Source organism: Telmatherina bonti (assembly GCF_933228915.1).
Source record: "Telmatherina bonti genome assembly, chromosome: 5".
Taxonomy (NCBI): Eukaryota; Metazoa; Chordata; class Actinopteri; order Atheriniformes; family Telmatherinidae; genus Telmatherina; species Telmatherina bonti.
The window spans coordinates 24,064,041-24,082,734 of record NC_136623.1 but is presented as its reverse complement, the minus strand read 5'-3'; the positions used below and the strand labels follow the sequence as shown (position 1 = coordinate 24,082,734).

The 18,694-nt window shown below is 39.0% G+C and overlaps 1 protein-coding gene across 2 annotated transcripts in view; it reads right to left on the bottom strand.

Moving 5' to 3' along the window:
• Window positions 1-1,337: 1,337 nt before the first annotated feature.
• spaca6 (sperm acrosome associated 6) overlaps window positions 1,338-18,694 on the bottom strand; it is a 35,615-nt gene continuing 18,258 nt past the window's right edge. Inside the window, exons 3-11 of one of the 2 annotated variants that reach the window (XM_079240203.1) lie at window positions 11,243-11,308; window positions 7,159-7,245; window positions 6,873-6,944; window positions 6,625-6,648; window positions 6,446-6,523; window positions 5,837-5,940; window positions 4,636-4,792; window positions 3,586-3,766; window positions 1,338-3,454 (exon numbers count right to left, since the gene is read on the bottom strand). In XM_079240203.1, the coding sequence (XP_079096329.1) occupies window positions 3,376-3,454; window positions 3,586-3,766; window positions 4,636-4,792; window positions 5,837-5,940; window positions 6,446-6,523; window positions 6,625-6,648; window positions 6,873-6,944; window positions 7,159-7,245; window positions 11,243-11,252 (792 nt within the window). In that variant the 5' untranslated portion in view covers window positions 11,253-11,308 and the 3' untranslated portion in view covers window positions 1,338-3,375. The remainder of the gene's footprint in view (window positions 3,455-3,585; window positions 3,767-4,635; window positions 4,793-5,836; window positions 5,941-6,445; window positions 6,524-6,624; window positions 6,649-6,872; window positions 6,945-7,158; window positions 7,246-11,242; window positions 11,309-18,694) is intronic. The other variant, XM_079240204.1, reaches the window with a different exon arrangement.

Genomic DNA, 18,694 nt, shown 5'->3' with positions numbered 1-18,694 from the left:
CACCACTTAAACCACAAGCTGAGCTTTGAGTCATGTCTGTCTATTTTTGCATACTTCACAAGAGCTTTATAAGTCCAGTAGATCCCAGTCCATTGTCATAGTACTGTAGTACCACATACATTATAAATGATACTGCTTCAGTTTAAGATCAAACAAAAACAGCTTTTATTTAATTAACCTAAAGCATTTTATCCTTTTGAGCAGAAAAAACAGATAATCAGAAACTATTTTCCAGATACAGCTAATTGTTTGTCTATAATAAAGATTGTTAACATATAAAAACTTACAAAAACTATTATGGTGGTTAATTTACTACATATACGTGTATAACTGCCAAGTATAAAAACAATAATCATGATCATCATAGTCTTTATCATTTTTGCTGGGGAATTTTTTGGTCATGGATTTTCATTACTTCCAAAAATGTGTTGATTTTAATTGCCTTGCCTATAAACACATAGAAGCCCTGCTGAGAATAAGTGCTGTGGTGGTTTTTAACCAGCTGATACTGTAGGTATTTTAGGCATTGATATGAAGAGTCATAGAACAATCTGTACCGGGAATGTAGACATCTCCCTCATGTACCTGGAACCACAGTTACAACTTGTTAGCCTGTGGTAATAAGAACAGGAGGTTCAACCATAGGCTAATGCTATACTCTGCTGACGCTTGCTTGTTGATAACACAGACCTGTGGCTCACTTACAGGGTGTGAAAAAGCACAAATTTTAAGTACAATGTTCTGTTTCTGGGGACTCCCTTACTGTTATCCATTTGATGGCATCATTCAGGAAAATGAAACTGAGCTTTACTGGTTGACAGGGCTGAGTGACTGAGAAACAGCACGGTTTCCACAAGATCTCGCGGTCAATAATACAGCTCAAGCATGTTTTCAGTCACTGTGCTTGTAATATAATAACAAAAACAATGTAGTAACAATTAAATCACTTACAACATCCCTGAATTTAAATTAGGATAATTTTATTGTGAATTATTTATGGATCCGAAATTCAAATAATTTTATTAGGAAACATTTAAATCACAGAAGGATAAATAAAAACACACTGAAAATGAATGAATTAATGATAGTAGCCTTAACCATTGGGGGGCTTCTAGGAATAAGCAGGAAAAGTCAATAAATGAATAAGCAGAGGTAAGCTTTAACACACAACACCCATTTTAGATGATGTAAGTTTATGGCCTTTAAACTTCTCAGATAATACTAATTATCCAGCACTAATTGGTTAATGCTAACCAGATAAAAACATTGTGACATTTATGAATGTACATACTAGTAGTGTATCTGACAAAGTTATGAATGCTGAGTTCCGTTTGAGTCAGGCAGTTTACCTATCCTGATTTCTTTTATGCATCTGTTATAAAGTTGTCTCACCCATAGTAGCTACCCTGTAGCCTGCATGAGAGGGGGCTTCAGGTTAACATGTGATTATGAGTATATGGTTCTTTTATGTAATCCTTCATAATGTGTGCAGTGTCCTGGACCGCAAAGAGTGACTCTGATATTAAAGTAATTTGGGAGGGGCATACAATTAATGTTTCATATATGGCAGTACGTATACTGGTTAAAGTCTGTTTTGCAATTAAAATCCTTCCTATCTTCAAAATTCAGGCTTGTTTTTTGAAGATGTTGCCATTAGCAATCAGATTTTGGACCACAACTCTGATGTGATAAGTTACACATTGTCATGTTACAATTCATTGTAATTTCAAGATAACTTCTTTACATATGTATTGGCACCCATCCAGGATTTAGCCTGACCTCTTATCTGGAGCCTATCCCAGCTGACATAGCCAGACATATACATACACCCCAATGGCTCTACCTTTGATTAAGTGGACATAGAAATGAATGGGTGAATGTATGGATGTAAATTCTTGAGGTTTGTCTGAGACCAGCAGTAGTTTGCATGTTGCTGCCTCCCAGTGGTCACGAAGCTGCTGTTTATTTTTTAGAAACTGGATTCCCCCTTTGGGCCACAGAAACTAAATGTTCTCTTTCACTTACATCTAGCAGATTTTGATGCAAGTTTTAGTTACTACTTTTGCATAAAATTCTGGTTTATCTGTTGTTTCAATGCAGAAAGTATCAAATCCATCATCCAAATCTCCTGAATCTGTGCAATACAGGCCACATTGTTTACAATAAAGTTGACTGAGTCAGTTTTATCTTTTCCTTCCTTTTCTGACTCCTTTCTGGGCTGATACCGGTTATCAAGTTCTTCCATGACGACATTTCCAGAACTCCTCCACCTAAAATGTACTTTAACTTCCACCTTGTCAGGACACAAATGTGCCATGGCCATCCATAAGAGGTCTTTTTATTTCTATCGGATGAGACCATGTGATTATTGTCAACGTAACCTCACAGGTCAGATGTAGTTCTGATATCTGTAGCAATCAGTGCATCTAAACTGTTGTTAGGTGGATCAAAACTGTTATTCGCACCAAAACCTTTTACTGTACATATGCAGGATTCTGGACAAGAAATACAACATCTTGAAGATTTGTGGGCAAATAACAAAAAATAGCAGTAAAATGGGGTTTCATTTGGTTTTGAAGATTTATTACAAGTTAAAGAACATTTATTTTACAGAAACTAATTACTCTGCATTGGATTGCTAAATTGTAATTACCTCTGCCAAGAAAGTTATGGATTTGCCAATGTTTATCTGCCTGGTTGAACTACTTTCAGATTTTAGGGAACTTTTCTTAGAACGGGTCTTTGTTAAATTTAGATTCTATTAAATTTTTGGAGTGATCTGGACGACATTGTGGACACAATCATTTTTTAAAAGATTCCTTACAAGAAGGGTAGCACTGAGCTAATTGGCGGAGGTCTTCACTCTGTGTGTACTTTTCTGGTTACAGTTGTTATAATTTATTTATAATGATTACATCATTTATTATACTTACCTATTCATATTAATGACTATGAATATTATGCCATGGTAAAAAAATAGGTATAAAACTTGACAACGCAATACAATCCAGAATACAAGACATACAAATACATCGATCCACCTCAACATTAAACGACTGACAGGTAAAGAAAGTAAAAACAAAAAACAAATGTCTACTAACTACAGTGGAGTGACCTATTGGAAAAGTCTACACCCTGAAATCAAAGTTACACTTACATTACATCGACCAAAAAATGTTTGCAGACCACTGGCACATTTCTCCTCTTTAACAAGTATAAAGACGGATTTGAGACACAGTTCTTACACCAATAAAGATCTGCATCCTGCCCTCTAGTGGCTAAGAGAGTCATATACAAGTTTGCTTAGAGTATGGTTAAGTGCTCTGTAGATGAGCCTGTAATTGATAAAAAGCTTTTAATGAGCAGTTTGTATTATTACATTACTAAATCTTCTTCTTCATCTGACTCTTCAGCAGGATTTCTTAGCTTCGGAAAAGATGACCAATACAGAGCCCTGAAACAACCAAGAAGAAGTGACATAAAACACCAACCAATATGTGTCCTGCAAGGCATATCTAATATTCACAGGACAGGTGTCCTATGCTGCTAATGTCTTATATTGTGCAAATAATAGCTTTGTCTCACCCCAGGGAGAGAAACAACAGCAGCAGTGAAGTTGTTAAACAGGCGGTGAGAAGGAACTGGAGGAGGGGGAGGATGGAGCGAGGAGAACCACCAGGCGGAGGGAGTAACTGCCCTCCAGGGAGCAGAGACAGGTCAAATATCTCCTGCAGCTCTGTGTGGCCTACCACAACCTGGGGGGTCACTTTGAGAGACAGAGAAATGAGACAAGGAAAAGGCATTGGAAAAGATAATGGTGAGAGTTGAGATCATTTGAAAGCTTTTCATCAACTGAGGTTTGACTTTTTTTTTTCAAATAAAAACATCTGGGGGGGGGGGGTGCTACTTTTAATTCAAAAGCTTTAGGTTATATGTTTTATTGAAAAACAAATGTGACATTTTAAAGTACTAATCAAACATTATGTAATATCTGAAGAAGCTGGAAATGTATTTACTTAGTTAATGCTTTGATCTGGTTTTATTTTGGTAAGTTTTAGTTGATCAATAATTTTACTCTTATTTCTAGTATTTTACATTTTTATGTATTCATTCATTCATTCATTTTCTGAACCGCTTAACCCAATTCAGGGTAGCGGGGGAGCTGGAGCCTATCCCAGCCAGCTTTGGGCGACAGGCAGGGTACACCCTGGACAGCTCGCCAGTCCATCGCCGGGCTGCTGCAATGGACTGGCCAGCGGGGAGATATATATATATATATATATATATATATATATATATATATATATATATATATATATATATATATATATATATATATATGTATATATATATAAAAACACATACACATATTTATTTCTTTGAAATAGTGAAGAATCTATGTACTATGTACTTTAATGCCACCCTTATTGGTCCTGAATCTAAGTAAATGTTTCTGAAAGAAGTCAATGTAGTGTACCAACCCCAAAATGGTTTTCAACATTTCAAATGTGTTGATTTAGTTTGAACGTTCCCTTTAACGTCAACAAGAACCACAACAATTATATGTAATCAAGGAATTAGAACTACTGCATCTGTTCCAGTCACAGCTTCTGGTGGTCTCTTCTAAACTATTACCTGTGATGTAGAAGTACAGTCTGACAATGGAGCGATGGCCTGAGTAAATCTCACACTGGTAGGTGCCCTGATGTTGCAAGCTGGTTGAAGGAATGGAGTAGAGCCTGTCCACTCCCGCAGTTATTTCTTTAAACTGCTCCATTTGTTGGGTTCTAACCTGAGGGAAAGATATTGTTCACTCCAAGTCACCCTGGGATCTTTTTTTATTTCTAAATCAGACAGATTTAGTCTGAGTAGCATTTAAAGAGTTGCAAAATGTTTTTGTTTTTCCTTCATTATCTTAACAGGAAGTCACTGCACCATGATGTAAGGTTCAAAATAAGTTTCCCACTGTTTTAGTTTGAATTAAAAGACATCGATACAGCAGCAGAAGAAAAGTCATTACCTGAATTTTCAACCGAATAAACTAACCTGCTGCTGAATGCGATTTTATATGAACAGGTATTATAGTGACATCAATCATATCATTCATGGATGGATAATAAAACAGACAGAATCAAGGACACACATCTGTAAAAGGCCTCTTGTCTCACTAGAGACTCATTCTCACAATGAATGAGCCACACTCAACCACTTACTGTGCTCGCCTTACTCAGATTGTTATATTAGAAAATACTTTGTGTCATCAGACATCACTTTCTGGTCATTCTGTATCGCATAATGATTGCCCTTTTTTTCTCCTCCAAATGCTATCATGTTTCATTTTGATCATGTTGCCTTTATGGTTTGCTCATATTGGTCACTCTGCTCCCCCTTGCTGAATATATTTGAGTTCATATGTTACCTTCAGGAAATTTTCCATTAATTTACCACCATAGATAGATAGAATAGATAGACAGATAGATATGCTTTGTCATTGTAACATTCTCATGTACAATGAAAATTAAAGTGCTGATTAGTTCAAGGTGCGTAGTCACATCATATAAAAATGTGATGTTAGCATTTACACTTTCTAAATCTTGAGGCTTTGAAATTTTCTCAGTTTGAATGCCCTCGCTTACATTTTGTGTCCCCTTTTTGGTTGTTTGTATCTTTTTCTTGGACCTGTGGCCTGATCTTAAGCCCAAGCAGATGTGTCTGATAAGCCATGATTTTATCCATTTCTTAACAAGAAAAGTCAGTATTTTACACACACAAACGCATACATATAAAAGGTACTGCCCAGCAGTACTTTACATGAATCTCCATATGCTGAGCATACCTCCTCTGCAAACCTCCAGATTACTTCAATCTCATTTGGCAGGTCAAATGGCACATTGCACCACATTCTGCTCCTGCTGTTCTCCATTACTTCAATTTCTTCAACTGAAACAAACACATAGCCACCCACACGCACGCAAGCAGACACACACACACGCACACAGATAACATTCACAGGGGACAGCTCTTGCAGTCTGAGCTCTCCTTAATGATAATACTTAAGCCCAGTCTCTGAGGAGTGAGTAAAAGTGATGATATGCTAAACATTGGCTGTGCTGTACAGGGGTGATACGAATACCATCGTGTGTGGGAGTCAGCTGTCACCTTGCATAAAGAAGCCAAGGACTTAAAGAGCACCTCGGGAGCTCTTTGCAAAAGATATAATATGTGGAAATAAAACCTTTTCACTGTCTCCTTTTCAAATCCGGACTTCTTGCTAAGAACATTTGAAGGATCAAACGCTTAGCATTTCAGGGATCAGGACTGGGTGATTATGAGTGTGAAAATACAGTTATTGAAGGACATGTTAAGTTTAGATTAGGACATCTTCTTTAGCTATTTGAAAACCGTGATGTAACAAACTGTTTTCCAGTGTGTTATATATGCTCACCTGGACAGTCGAGAGGGAATTCACAGGAGTCAAACTGGCAGGTCACACAGTTGTACACATAACCTGAGCTCTGAAAACCTGGTAGGTACATGAAAGTACAACAGAACAAGCTGATTAGGAAGTTTCAAAAAGAAAAAAATTATGATTTTAAAGAAATCAAAAATTAATGAAGCACTAACCGCATGGAGGGAAACACCCTGAGACTGTGAAAACAAAGAAACAATTTACTTGGTATCATGTAAGCCCAGCATCCAGAAGTAAGAGTCAGTTCAACCTAACCACTTCTTTTCTTCTCATCAGTATTTGAGAGGCTGTAATAATGTAACTAGCTTGTTACAGAGAGGGTAGTGAGATCAGAGGGAGCAGTAATGACCCAATATAGGTCTTACTGTAGATGAAAAGATGAAGGAAAGAGACCATGTCTCACCTCTAGGCAGTTTGGAGGCAGCTGCGATAAAATTGTCTGCTGCTGTCTGCAGCCTTTGCTCATACACAGTGTCTGTTGGAGAGGAGGAGGAGGAGGAGGAGGGGGGAGACAGAAATATTTGGCCCAACACAGCTTGGTGAATTGGATGCTTTAGGGCATCTTTTATAAAATGTCTTATTCCCAACTACCATCTATTTTTGACCTCACTGAACAAATTTAATGCCGAAAAGGCTCATTTTACTTGTGCAGCGATGGAAAATGCCCACATGAGCTGGTGTTTAGTTACCTTTATTTAGCTTCTTGTCAAACTCTTTCGCAATCGGGAGAATCTGATTATCTAGTATCTCCTTCAGCTTTTGGTCAAAACCTTTACCTGTGAGAGAAACACACACAATAATTCAGTTAATGACATTCCATTTTACAAAAGACGCTTTTCTTACCCACTCTACCAGCCTCAATCACTCTTTCATTTGTGTTGAATATGCGGTCCAGCTTCTTGAAGCAGGCATCAACATTTCTGATATTGTAATGAGTCAAAACATGACCCCAGCACAGGCGACTGCTGTCTTCTAAATCAACAAAGCACTGATAGCAACTCAGCGAGTGGCAGAACATCAAACTAACGCTCACAAACCATAAATATGGAGCGCACATTTTTCAGAAAAGCTTTCATCAAACAGTTGCTCACAAGCTGTTGTTATTCAAACTCTCGTCTCATAGAGACAAATGTTAAAATTCCAAGAGTTCCTGGAAGCTTGAAAGTCTTTTATACAAATTTCTTTTTGCATAAATAAGATTTTGAAAGTATCCTGTTCTTATGGCATGCTTGGGTTTGAGAGGTGAGCGTCCCCACTGTTCTTCCCTCCATTCTATTGTCTCTAGTCTCCATTTTCTGCTGCCTCAATGCACCAGTTTTACTGCAGAGCTCAGAGATGGAGCGAGCCAAGGAGGGAGGCAGGGATGATGAGGGGGAGAGGGGCAGACGAAGATGAAGTTAAATGCTTATATATGTGCAGGGAGAAAGCGAGAAGGGTATTGGCGTGACAGCCAAACAGATATTTACAGTGGTAAATAAATGTCAGGCGGTGTAGGGAATGTCGAGACAGAGGCTCAGAGCCAAACAAACAACAAGGAACAAAAGGGACCAACAAAATGAATTTCCATGTAGTGAGGCAGAAAGTGCAAATTCTCACAGGTAAAGTTAAGAAAAGGTAAAAAAGTAGAGCATGAGAGGAAAAAGAAACTGAAGTAAGGGCAAACATATATATTAAAAAAAAAAAGCAGGAGGAGGAAAAAGGAAAAGAGGACACACATGTGACAGAGGTAAATGAAGAGAGAGTAGGACTACAAATCAAGTCAGCTGCCTCATCACATCCTGTATCCCCCACTCGTCTCCCATCCTCCTCATGTCTCCAGCCCTCCTCCTCCTCCCTGGTCCCCTGCTCCTGGTGCATCTCCATGGCAACCAGACAGGGTGCCTAATACATGAACTTAATATATTTCCAGTGGCAGGGTGAGCTGGGTACTAATGCATTCATCTGTCTCCACGCAGACAAGCCAATCAATATCAGGCAAGAGTGTGCTCCAGGACTAACCAAAGTCTGATAGCTGGTCTGATGGTTGGATGTGGAAAATCCAAAGCAAGTGATCGTGACTACTTTTCAATAAAATATGTTTAAGGACTTCGTTCAGTATTACCACTCCCAAGCGTTTAAAACAATTATTTGAATTTTAACATTTAATCAAAGTGCAAAATAACTTAAAGGAGAACTATTTTTATACTTCTTGTTTAGACTGAACTGATGGACAATGTGTGGATGTTTTTAAGATTACCTAGAAATTAAAATACACACATATCACTTTTCATCTTATTTTATTAAATGAACAGAGTTAAGACAAACAAAACAACTTTTCCAGCATAGTGTATGAAAAGTAGAGCTCCTGATGTTTGAAGGTGACATTTGTGACGGGGTTGCAACCCTCGGCTGTCTTCCTATTGCCACAGTAGAGGCTATAACACAAAGCCAGCCAATAGGGTTGGCCCCCTGATCGTGTCTTTGCTGCAGAAGATGTGGTCGTCCTCTTCCAAGCCTGGAAAACCCTGATTCTGACATGACAGCTAGGAAAACAGTCTGAGGAGTTTCCCAAACTGTCACATTGTATCTTTTGAGAGTTTTCGTCCATCCTGAGCACTTTGATTGACACGAGAAACATTAAAACAGATGACATCTTGGAAAAAAAATGTGTTCACAGAATGTTGAAACTGAATGCAGCCCTGTTCCCGAAGACCTCACCTGTGACCTGCTTTGACCTCACAGGTTAAGGGTCTCAGGGACAGAGGGGCATACGGTAAAATTAAAATACACAGTCATCTACTGTACAGAAAAACCCAGAAGTGAGATTAAACGTATTAACTGAAAGAACCGCAGAGCCGCAGCACAGACACAAAGACATTACCTCATCTGACATTTGGATTCTGCGGCACCAGCCAGTCTCCTGGTTTGCTGCAGACCAGAGGCGAAGCCGATCAGTCCAATTAAAGCATACCTGCCGCATTATCATGACACATTAATTCACATTTCATCCATGCTAATCTTTTGTGCTTCACTGCAGCAATCAGCTGTAAAGTACATTTGTCATAACAGGCACAAATAATCTCAGCAATGCAGAAGCTCAACTCATTTGGAGGAATTAAATTAGGGAGAAACTATTCATTTCAAACTGGTGGTTAATGTCATGGGTATTTTAGATATGATTTATTGTTCTAACGTTGTTGAATTCTAGTGTCTAATGGCTTTTCTGAGCTCAGTAAGCAGAAAATGCTTTAAAAACTCACGCTCATCTGCATGGACAATTAAAGGCTAAAAAGAGGGGAATGTTCATCTCAAACATTTATATGCCTACAACAGAAATAAATTTATGAATATTTGCTTTAAATATAACATACTGGACTCATTTGTGTAGGTCTTCATAATTATGGAGGTCTAGTTTTTTTTTTCTTCACAGCTCCTTGAAAAGAGAACAAATTAAAGTCTAAATACAAACTAAATGCAGTTAAGGAGTGATACTTTGCAAAAGTCTTACATATATGTCAGTATCTTTATGCAGTAATTTTTGTTCTACGGTGTTCCATGTGTCGTCAGTGCAGCCCAAAGAGCAAGACAAAATCTGTTTTCTGACTTAGCAGTTCAGATGATACTAGCTGAATGAAAAAGATAAGAAAGGCAAAATTCACCTGTACAAAGGTAATGCAATGACATCTGGCTCTCTGTCAAACTCATTGTGTGAATTATCAGAAATGAAAGAAGAAAAATTCAATGCGTAGAAACCCTGGAAGGCAACGCCCCCCACTGGTAGACAGACAGAATGACATGTATGGACTGGGAAAAGGTAGCATATGTTTGTACAATGTGGAAAAGAGAGAGGGGATCTATACTTAGTATAACTACTCTGTCATCCAGCTATTTGTTCAGGATGTTTCAACACCTCAGTGTCAGGAGCGGTGCGTGTGTGTCACATGCTGTATTAAACTCAGTCGCATTTATCAATGTCGTTTAAACCAAAAGGTTTACTTTTTAAGGTACAGGCCTCAAGATTTTGGAATGCAGAGGTGCGACGTTTCCATGTTTTCTTTGTTAATGTTGCATGTGCAGACACGGCAGCTGGAGCAGACCACAGGAAACAGCAGACATTTGTCATAACTGGAATGAATAATGGATTTGCTGCAGCTTGATTTGAGGTCTTGTCAAAATACTGTCATTCATGCCAAGATCAGTGACACAAAGCTCATATAGCACTATATAGATGGACATTTTCTGCACCAATTGTGCAAATCAACCATTCATAATGTTTAAATCACTTGTCGACTGCTCATTTTAAAAAGCTCAATACAAATGTATGTAATTCTTTTCAATGAAAGAAACTGCAAATTAAGTATTAAATGTAGACATGACCTCTATACATGCAGCCTAAATACTACAGCAGAGACTAAATGGCTTTCCAGTGACATGCAAATGCAGATATAGTAGCATATTAACACCACAATATACACGCTAAAAACACCCAAGAACATATAGCATGTGTGCTTACTGTCATATGGATTTGAACAACTACCAGAGAAAAAGTTCCAGATTAACATGCATGTCATCCTGCAGAGATAACTATTCGATCCTTTATCTACTTTTACCTTAAATAAGAAAAGCGACGATCACCTTCCAGTCAGCTTCTTTTCCTTTCTCTCCCAGAGTGATTCTGTGTCTCCTCTCAGCTCCCTCTTTCTCTGATGGTCTCTGCCGGGGCCAGACAGGGAGCCCAGCGGCAGGTAGGTTACAGACAATAGTATTGATTCCATTATTCTCCACTCTACCTACCTGACAACATCTATGCAGCGCTTCACCTTTTGTCTCTGCAGGGCTGCTGTCACAAAACCCACCGAGCTGCAAACAAGAGAAAAATAAAGATGAGAGGGAAAAAGCTTGCTCACTTGTGCGTTCACGTGCCCGGGCTGGTGCACATGCTATTCAACACTTACGGATGACACACAGACACACACACACATATACACACACTATTACCCTACATGCTACATTAGTGGTCTCCAGCCATCTCTTTTTGCTTTCATTGTACCTTAAAGTCTCTTCCCCTCGTCTTCCTCCTCCTCTTTTTCACACTATAGTCATCATCCTTCCATCTCCCTCTTTTTCCTCACATGGTTTTTCCAAGCCTCACGTCTCTGTTAGCCCAGTAAACCCCCCCTCAATGCACACACACATACACACACACATACACACACACACACACACACACACACACACACACACACACACACACACACACACACACACACATACACACACTTCAGTCTATGAGCTACGTTTGTGAAAGTGTGAGAGATAGAAGGGGAGTGCAACGAGTGCATGCACGTGTTGTGTGTGTTTGTATGTGTGTGACTACGAAAGACGGGGACTGTGTGAGAGGGGGGTGTGGGGGCAGGAGGAGGGAGGGATGTGGGGACGAGCAGAAAGTGTGGATTGAGGGGGAGGGTCAGAATCTCTAATAGGATGAGAATAGAGAGAAAATATGAAGCCCGGGAGTCTTGTGAACCTGAGAGCCTGACATTACTGCCTTGCCATATGTGTACAGCAATCATACCATCATCAGATTGATTACAGGATTTATAGTGTAGCTCCAACACCACTGTAAATTGCAGCTGGATTGACATCAAACACACTAAATAAACCCATCATGGAAAGGTCTGCTAATTATGAAATATGTCTTGATTATGCAGCCTGACATCAGAGGTGCATGGCGTATGGTTAGCCGTTTGGTCACACCAAATTAGCTCTCTGTAATCCTAAGAAACCGATATAAAACTTGCATGCATACCCACCCTTTGTGTTGTACGCAAACACAAAGAAATTGCAACGCTTTGCATATTTCATGTTTTTAATATTTGCGATTATTGTATAATCTGCCCTCATGTCCAAAGGCAGTTTGATTCTAATATCTGTGCTTCTCTCTGTGCAGACAGAGTTACCGCTGTGTTTGTTGGGTAACAGAATCAGACAGCCTCGAGGGAAATTCAGAAATGAAAGTAAATCTAATTTTGTGCCACTGATTGGCTGTCTGTTCAGCAAGCTGGAGCATAAACACTACACTTTATGTGTAAGCATCATTAATGGCCCCAAAGTGTTCGGACCATGTTGTACAACACAGCATATTACCAATGTCTCACACATTTAGAGCAAATTAGGGTAAACTGACAGACATTTTACCTCACAAAGGAGAATGAGTTCCCTGTGACTGTTCTGGAAAGCAACTTAACAATGACTGATATATTGTATAAAAAAAATTGTGGGAAATTATAAGGATATCAGTCTAATGTAGGATGAGGTGAAAATTTTATAAGCTTTCTCACAGAAAAAAACAGGAGACCAACACTGTGTGATGGAATAGATTCAGACAAACTCGTCTTCGCCCCTCTTTCAGACAAGGCTTCTTTTTCATAAATATGCAAAACGGGAATCCAACCTTTTAGAAATGTAGGTTAGAATAAAAACACAGCACTCTGCTCTTACAATACCTCCTGAATAATTATGATGCATCCTCACTGCCTATATGTTGGTCTTTGTTACTTAAGCATTATTCTGATCACACAGTGGATGCATTCCCTGCTTTGATCCTGTTCTGAATTGCTGTCTTCACAGCTCTGATGCACTACAGACGCTTCAGCCTCCTCCTTCATTGCTGCTATCATACTGTAAAGCCTTGACACCTTAATTTACATAGAAACAATATGCTGAATGTGTTAACACTAACTGCTGGGATATGTGCACTGAGTGTTCTGCACGGCTCCTGGTCAATTTCTGCTTGTGCAGCACATACTCTATCTGATCTGCATTAATGTCACAAAGACAAACACCTGCGTATTTACAGCACATACAGTAGATTTCCCATTGTGTATTCATTATAGAGTGCAGGTGTCTGCGCCTGCTCTGCTTCGGCTGTCCTACTAGAGCCCCTCTCTCCAAGACGGAGGCTATCTGGGCGCCATTTTAGCGAAACAACAAGAAAAAAGCGTCCTGACCTGAGAATTGTCCAAAACTGACAAATGAAGAAAACAACAGGCAGGTGTGTGTGGTTGTGTATGTATGCATCTGTGTGCCTGAGGCTGTACTCTGCAGTGTCACACAGAGAGACAAAGCACTGGGAGTGCTCCACAAGGATGACATCATCAGTCTGGGATGGTGTCTGCCTTGTCTGTCTCAGGGTTGGGATGCTCTAGTTTGCCATTACATCCCAAGAGATTGCGCAGAGCATTTGTTTTTGGCTGTGCTGCTACTCATTACACCTGTTTTTGTTGAGCGGTAGTGAGAATTTTTGCATGTGAGAGGAGGTGCTTTAAGGAACCGACGATGCTTTATTCTAACAAAACTTGTGTTGTTTTCCTCACAGTTTTGAACCACAGTTCTATGGCAGCATATGTGCATGTGAACGTTTGAGGACATGTTTGTGTGACGATCTGCTCACATATGCGCAGATTGCAAGATCCGGCTGGCTGGAAAATGAGCCAAGTGAAACCAGTCACTGGTATGAATCAGGTTTTGCTGTAAAAGTAATGCAGAACAAGAAAAATGGTAATGACGATTTTTTTATAATGTACCATAAATCATTCTAACTCCCCACACAACTTGAAATTACCTGATGTTCAGCTGTCTGTTCTGGCAGGAAAGCAGTGTTGTGCAGTGGGTAATAAGAACGCTATACGACTGACAGTGCAGAATCAGCACAATTCAGATATATGGCCCCCTTTTTCATCCTCCCAGGCAGGGAGTAGAGCTGGCTGCAATGCAATGCAGATGGCTGCTGTTTCAAACTAGCAGTCTGCCTGTTGGTGGTAGAAGGAGGGGGGTGGATGTCGTGGAGAAAACAAAGGAAGATGATAAGATGGTGTGGAAATTGCATTATAACAGTAGTAGTGTGTGTAAAAACATGAAGTTAGACTAAAAAAGCTTAATGTTGTTTACAAAGATTCAAAAGGGAATACAGCAAAACACAAGCAAAGACTTCATGACTTCAATAGTCAAGTTAAGTCAAGTAGGTTTTATTCCCCTTTCAACCAGATCCACAGCTCACAGTGAAGCGAAACAACATTCCTTCAGGATGAAGGTGCAGCATAAAAATGCAGTAGGACAAGACTCCACAGGATGCACTGAGTGCACAAGAATAAACTGCAAGACTTGAAATACACAAGAGCAAACAATACAACAACAGATCAGAGACAGTACAACAGACAGTACAGCCTGCAACTAACTATAATTATAATGATAATATTGATGTTGAGGATAGTGTTGCTCCAGATACTGTATAATGGCAGCAGGTATGCGGGCAAAAATGCCAGTGTGCAAAAAAAAAAAAAAAAAATTACTAACGTATTCTTGCCAAACTATGTCTTTGTGTGGTGTTTTAGTTAGAAAGTGCTAGTTAAGTTGGTGAAATCTATTCTTCTATGCTGTGTGTTGCACTTTACTGAACATGCACAGAAGCCTTTACAACACAGGTGTCAAACTCCAGTTCTCAAGGGCCGGTATCCTGAAGGTTTTTGTTGTCTCCATGCTCCAACACACCTGACCAAACTGAAAAACAGGTTGACAAGAAGCTGCTGGATGCATTTGATTCGAATCAGCTGTGTTGGTGGAGGGAAACAACAAAAATCTGCCGGATACCGGCCCTCCAGGACTGGAGTTTGACACCCCTGCTTTACAAGGACGGAGTTTTTGTTTTTTCTTTTTGCTAAATGTCAGGTAGATCTTACTGTATGTTTATGGAAGAGCAGCTGAGTTTATGTGGCTACATGCTTTTCCTTTTATTTAAAAAAAAAAGAAGAAAAAGAAAGAAATGACATTTAAGTGGGGTTGTGGAAAGTACTTCTGTTTATGTGTTTAACAAACAGTAAACAGCAGTCAGAGCGCTCCATGTTTGGAGAATCAGGAGAAGAGAAGACAAGTTATTCAACATATACTGCAGGTGATCAGCTGCTGAGTTCACCAGGAATTGTTTCAGGCTTGCTGGATAGCTTACTGTTAGGCATACTTTTGAAAATATTTTAACAATGGTAAGTGTTCGTGCTTTTCAAGAGTTTTATTCATATTCATTGTCTCATATTTTAGATTTAGTGAATCATGTCAAAGTAAAAAGCATTTGCTCACGTTTTTAAGATTAAGGTGGTTTAAATACTCATCTCTGTTCTGATTGGGTGTTAATTCATACTGTCTGCTGCAGGTAAAAACACTGTTCACAGGGACTTCACACAACCTCATTTTCATTCTGAACATTATGGACTGCTTTTTCAGGTTGCTGCAACACAACACTGAAGACAGTGCAGCAAAAACAGACACAACGAAAGTGCTGAAAAAAAAGGGTTTCAAAGACACAATAAGAAAGTAGAAATTTGATGTTTTTAGGGTTTATGTCTTTGTGGCGTTTTCTGTGATTTTGTTGCCTTTTAATTTCAGCTTTGGTTTTGTTATATTTTGTTGTGATATTTGTGAAATACCACAAAATATTTTTGTTGTTGCGGTGTCTGGGATGTTCTGTGGGTTTTACAATGAGTTTTATGTTATACTGTGTCATTCAGTTTTCTGTTTTTGGCTTTAATTAATTGTAAAATTATTTTTTTTTCAGTGTGCTTGTGTTTTTGGTGTACTCTTGTAAAAACAAATATATTTTTGTGCAGTTATTGTGTTTTTAGTTTTACTCAGCTTGTGAAACATGTTTTCTGTTCAGTAGTTTTGTTTCAAATCTGTTCTGGGTTGCATCTTTGTAATTTTTCATCTATATGTTGTCTTGAAATGTTAGCAGGAGAGCCCTGTATTCTCTTTTATTCACAAAAAGTTATTTTTAAAGTCCCTACAAAACCTGAATGCTATTCCTCTTTTATAAAGACGTATCATTAGCATCATCACTTGATATTTGTTCTGCTGTAGATCTATTGATTATTATTTACAACCTGACACAAATATGTACAGTGGGAACAAATACTACTCACAAAATTTTCTGATATGACCATAAAAAGGGAAATTCATGAACTCTTTATCTTTGGACCCTGGCACCACATAAGGTGAGGTAAAGCTTGGTGTGAAACACCAGGATAAGCTCCAGCAGAGCAACTAAACATACTTACCTCTCTGTTGGTGGTGTGCTAGTCGTGGCAAGAAGTGACTCCGCAGGGAAAGCTAGAAGGTTGTACAGTTATCTCCGTGCTGTTTATTATGCGAAACCATACAACCAACTACCTCACACTGCAGAGCACAGATTGTAGAACTGCTCTCCAGACAAGGTCTTCTTAACAGCAGGATGTAGGTGTCTGTATCTCTGCCTAGCTCAGGTCCTTCACAAAATCTATCACCTCATACCACTCCTTACTCTTTGTGCAGTACATTCATGTTATGAAGGTCCTCATCAGTAAATCTTTCAGACATTTTAAAGGTTTTAACCATACAATTTCAAAAGGGATTTTCCCTTATGACTGTTTAATTGAATGAGTCTGTGTGGTTTTTCTTCAGTTTGAAATTTGGACAAGAGTTGACTGACACTGCAACAGTGATATACATTTATATGTTCTTTTTTAAATCAGTTGTAATGCGTAAATGAAAGAAGATGCATGTAACCACTTTTTTCCCAATTAAATGGTGCTGTAATTCTGACTGGATTGGGAAAATTGCTTGAAGCCAGGGAAAGTACCTACGCTGAATGCTGCAGTGATGGCACAGGAAGGAACCTGTCCCCTGACTGCAGTTGTGGCCAGTAATGTAGAAGAAAGGCAGCACAGCTGTGAAGAGCTGGTAAGTACACCAGTATAAGATTCCCACTTGTATAGTGTATGTGCAGATGGATTCCAGCTGATAAAAAAGATGAGGAAGTCTATACAATTTCATTTATTATGAAGAGGTATGGGAGCAGAAACTATGAAAAGCCTTTTCCTGACATCAAAATCTTTCATGCAGGTGTGAGCACTACAAGGCTTCACACACTCATTTCATTCACAGGATTTCCAGCTATTTCTTTGCAGTTGTTGCCCTCTACTGGTGGCCGAGCAAACAACTCTCCCTTCTAATTCTCTTGTCCTTTTAAAGACAAGAAGACTACAACAATGCAACACTGATAAGATAAATAAATAAATGAATAAAAAACCTCAGATTCACGGTCTGACTGTCTTTGCATAATACACCAAAATATTTGGTGACATGTCTTCACACTGAAAAGCAATCAAGTCAAAAAAATCCTTTTCTGATAAAGACAAAAAAAAAAGACCAAACATTCGCTGTTTCATCAACACTCATCCCATTCAAATGCAACTTAGAGGCTGACAGCTTTTAATGGGAGTTAAATACCATCTACCATCTGTCACCATCATGTCGGCTGTCAGTGATATCTAAATATGGGCAACTTCTGCTTCTCTCTCGAAAAGGAATTTCTTCCACGTCACAGAAGAATAATTTCTAAAAACATTTTAGGTACTCTCCACAGATATTATAATTGTTGTGCGTTGGTATATTACTGGCACACTGGTACATTCCAGCAACTACAAACCAGGAGTGTTGAGTTACTTGCAGCACTGATTCGGACATAACTGGGGCAAGATGATATGCTGTTTAGAAGCAACTGAAAGTATTTCCACAGACTTTTATCAGCATAGAAATGTAATAACAGATGGGATCAAAACAAATTGAAGACTTGTAAATATTCAGATCATTTGTGGTGTTGCACAAAAGGAGCTGTCTGTGGGAGCTCTGTGCTCTCTGCATGAAATTGCTGCTTGGTCTGTGTGACTTAAACAATCCAGTTTTCAACAAAGAAGCACCGTCGACATAACAGAGAGGATGAAAATACAAAGTCCAGCGTAAAACCTTTTAACCAGTTGGACAAAATAATAACTAATATGTTGCCAGGTGATTCCATATTCTCTATTTCTTTTCTTATTTGGTATGTAAGGACTTTACCCACTTCTTTCTGCTGCTCCCCTTCCAACCCCCTGTCCAAATGTGCACCCTCTGATCCCTCCTCCTTCTTCTCTCCACCCTCACTCAACCTTTTCACTGCTTCAACCCTCACAGGTCTTGATTTCCCACCTCTTACTCTTTTAACCACTCTCTATCTTCACACCCCCCTCCTGTCCTCTCCTCTAAAAAAGAAAATACCCACAAGGTCCTCTACTTCGTCGCTGCAATATTTTCACAGTCAAATCATGCAGTGTAATTGTGCCAGTGTCAGCTACCTTTCTTTTTTTTTTTTTTTTTTCTCCAACTTTGTTTTTTATTAGT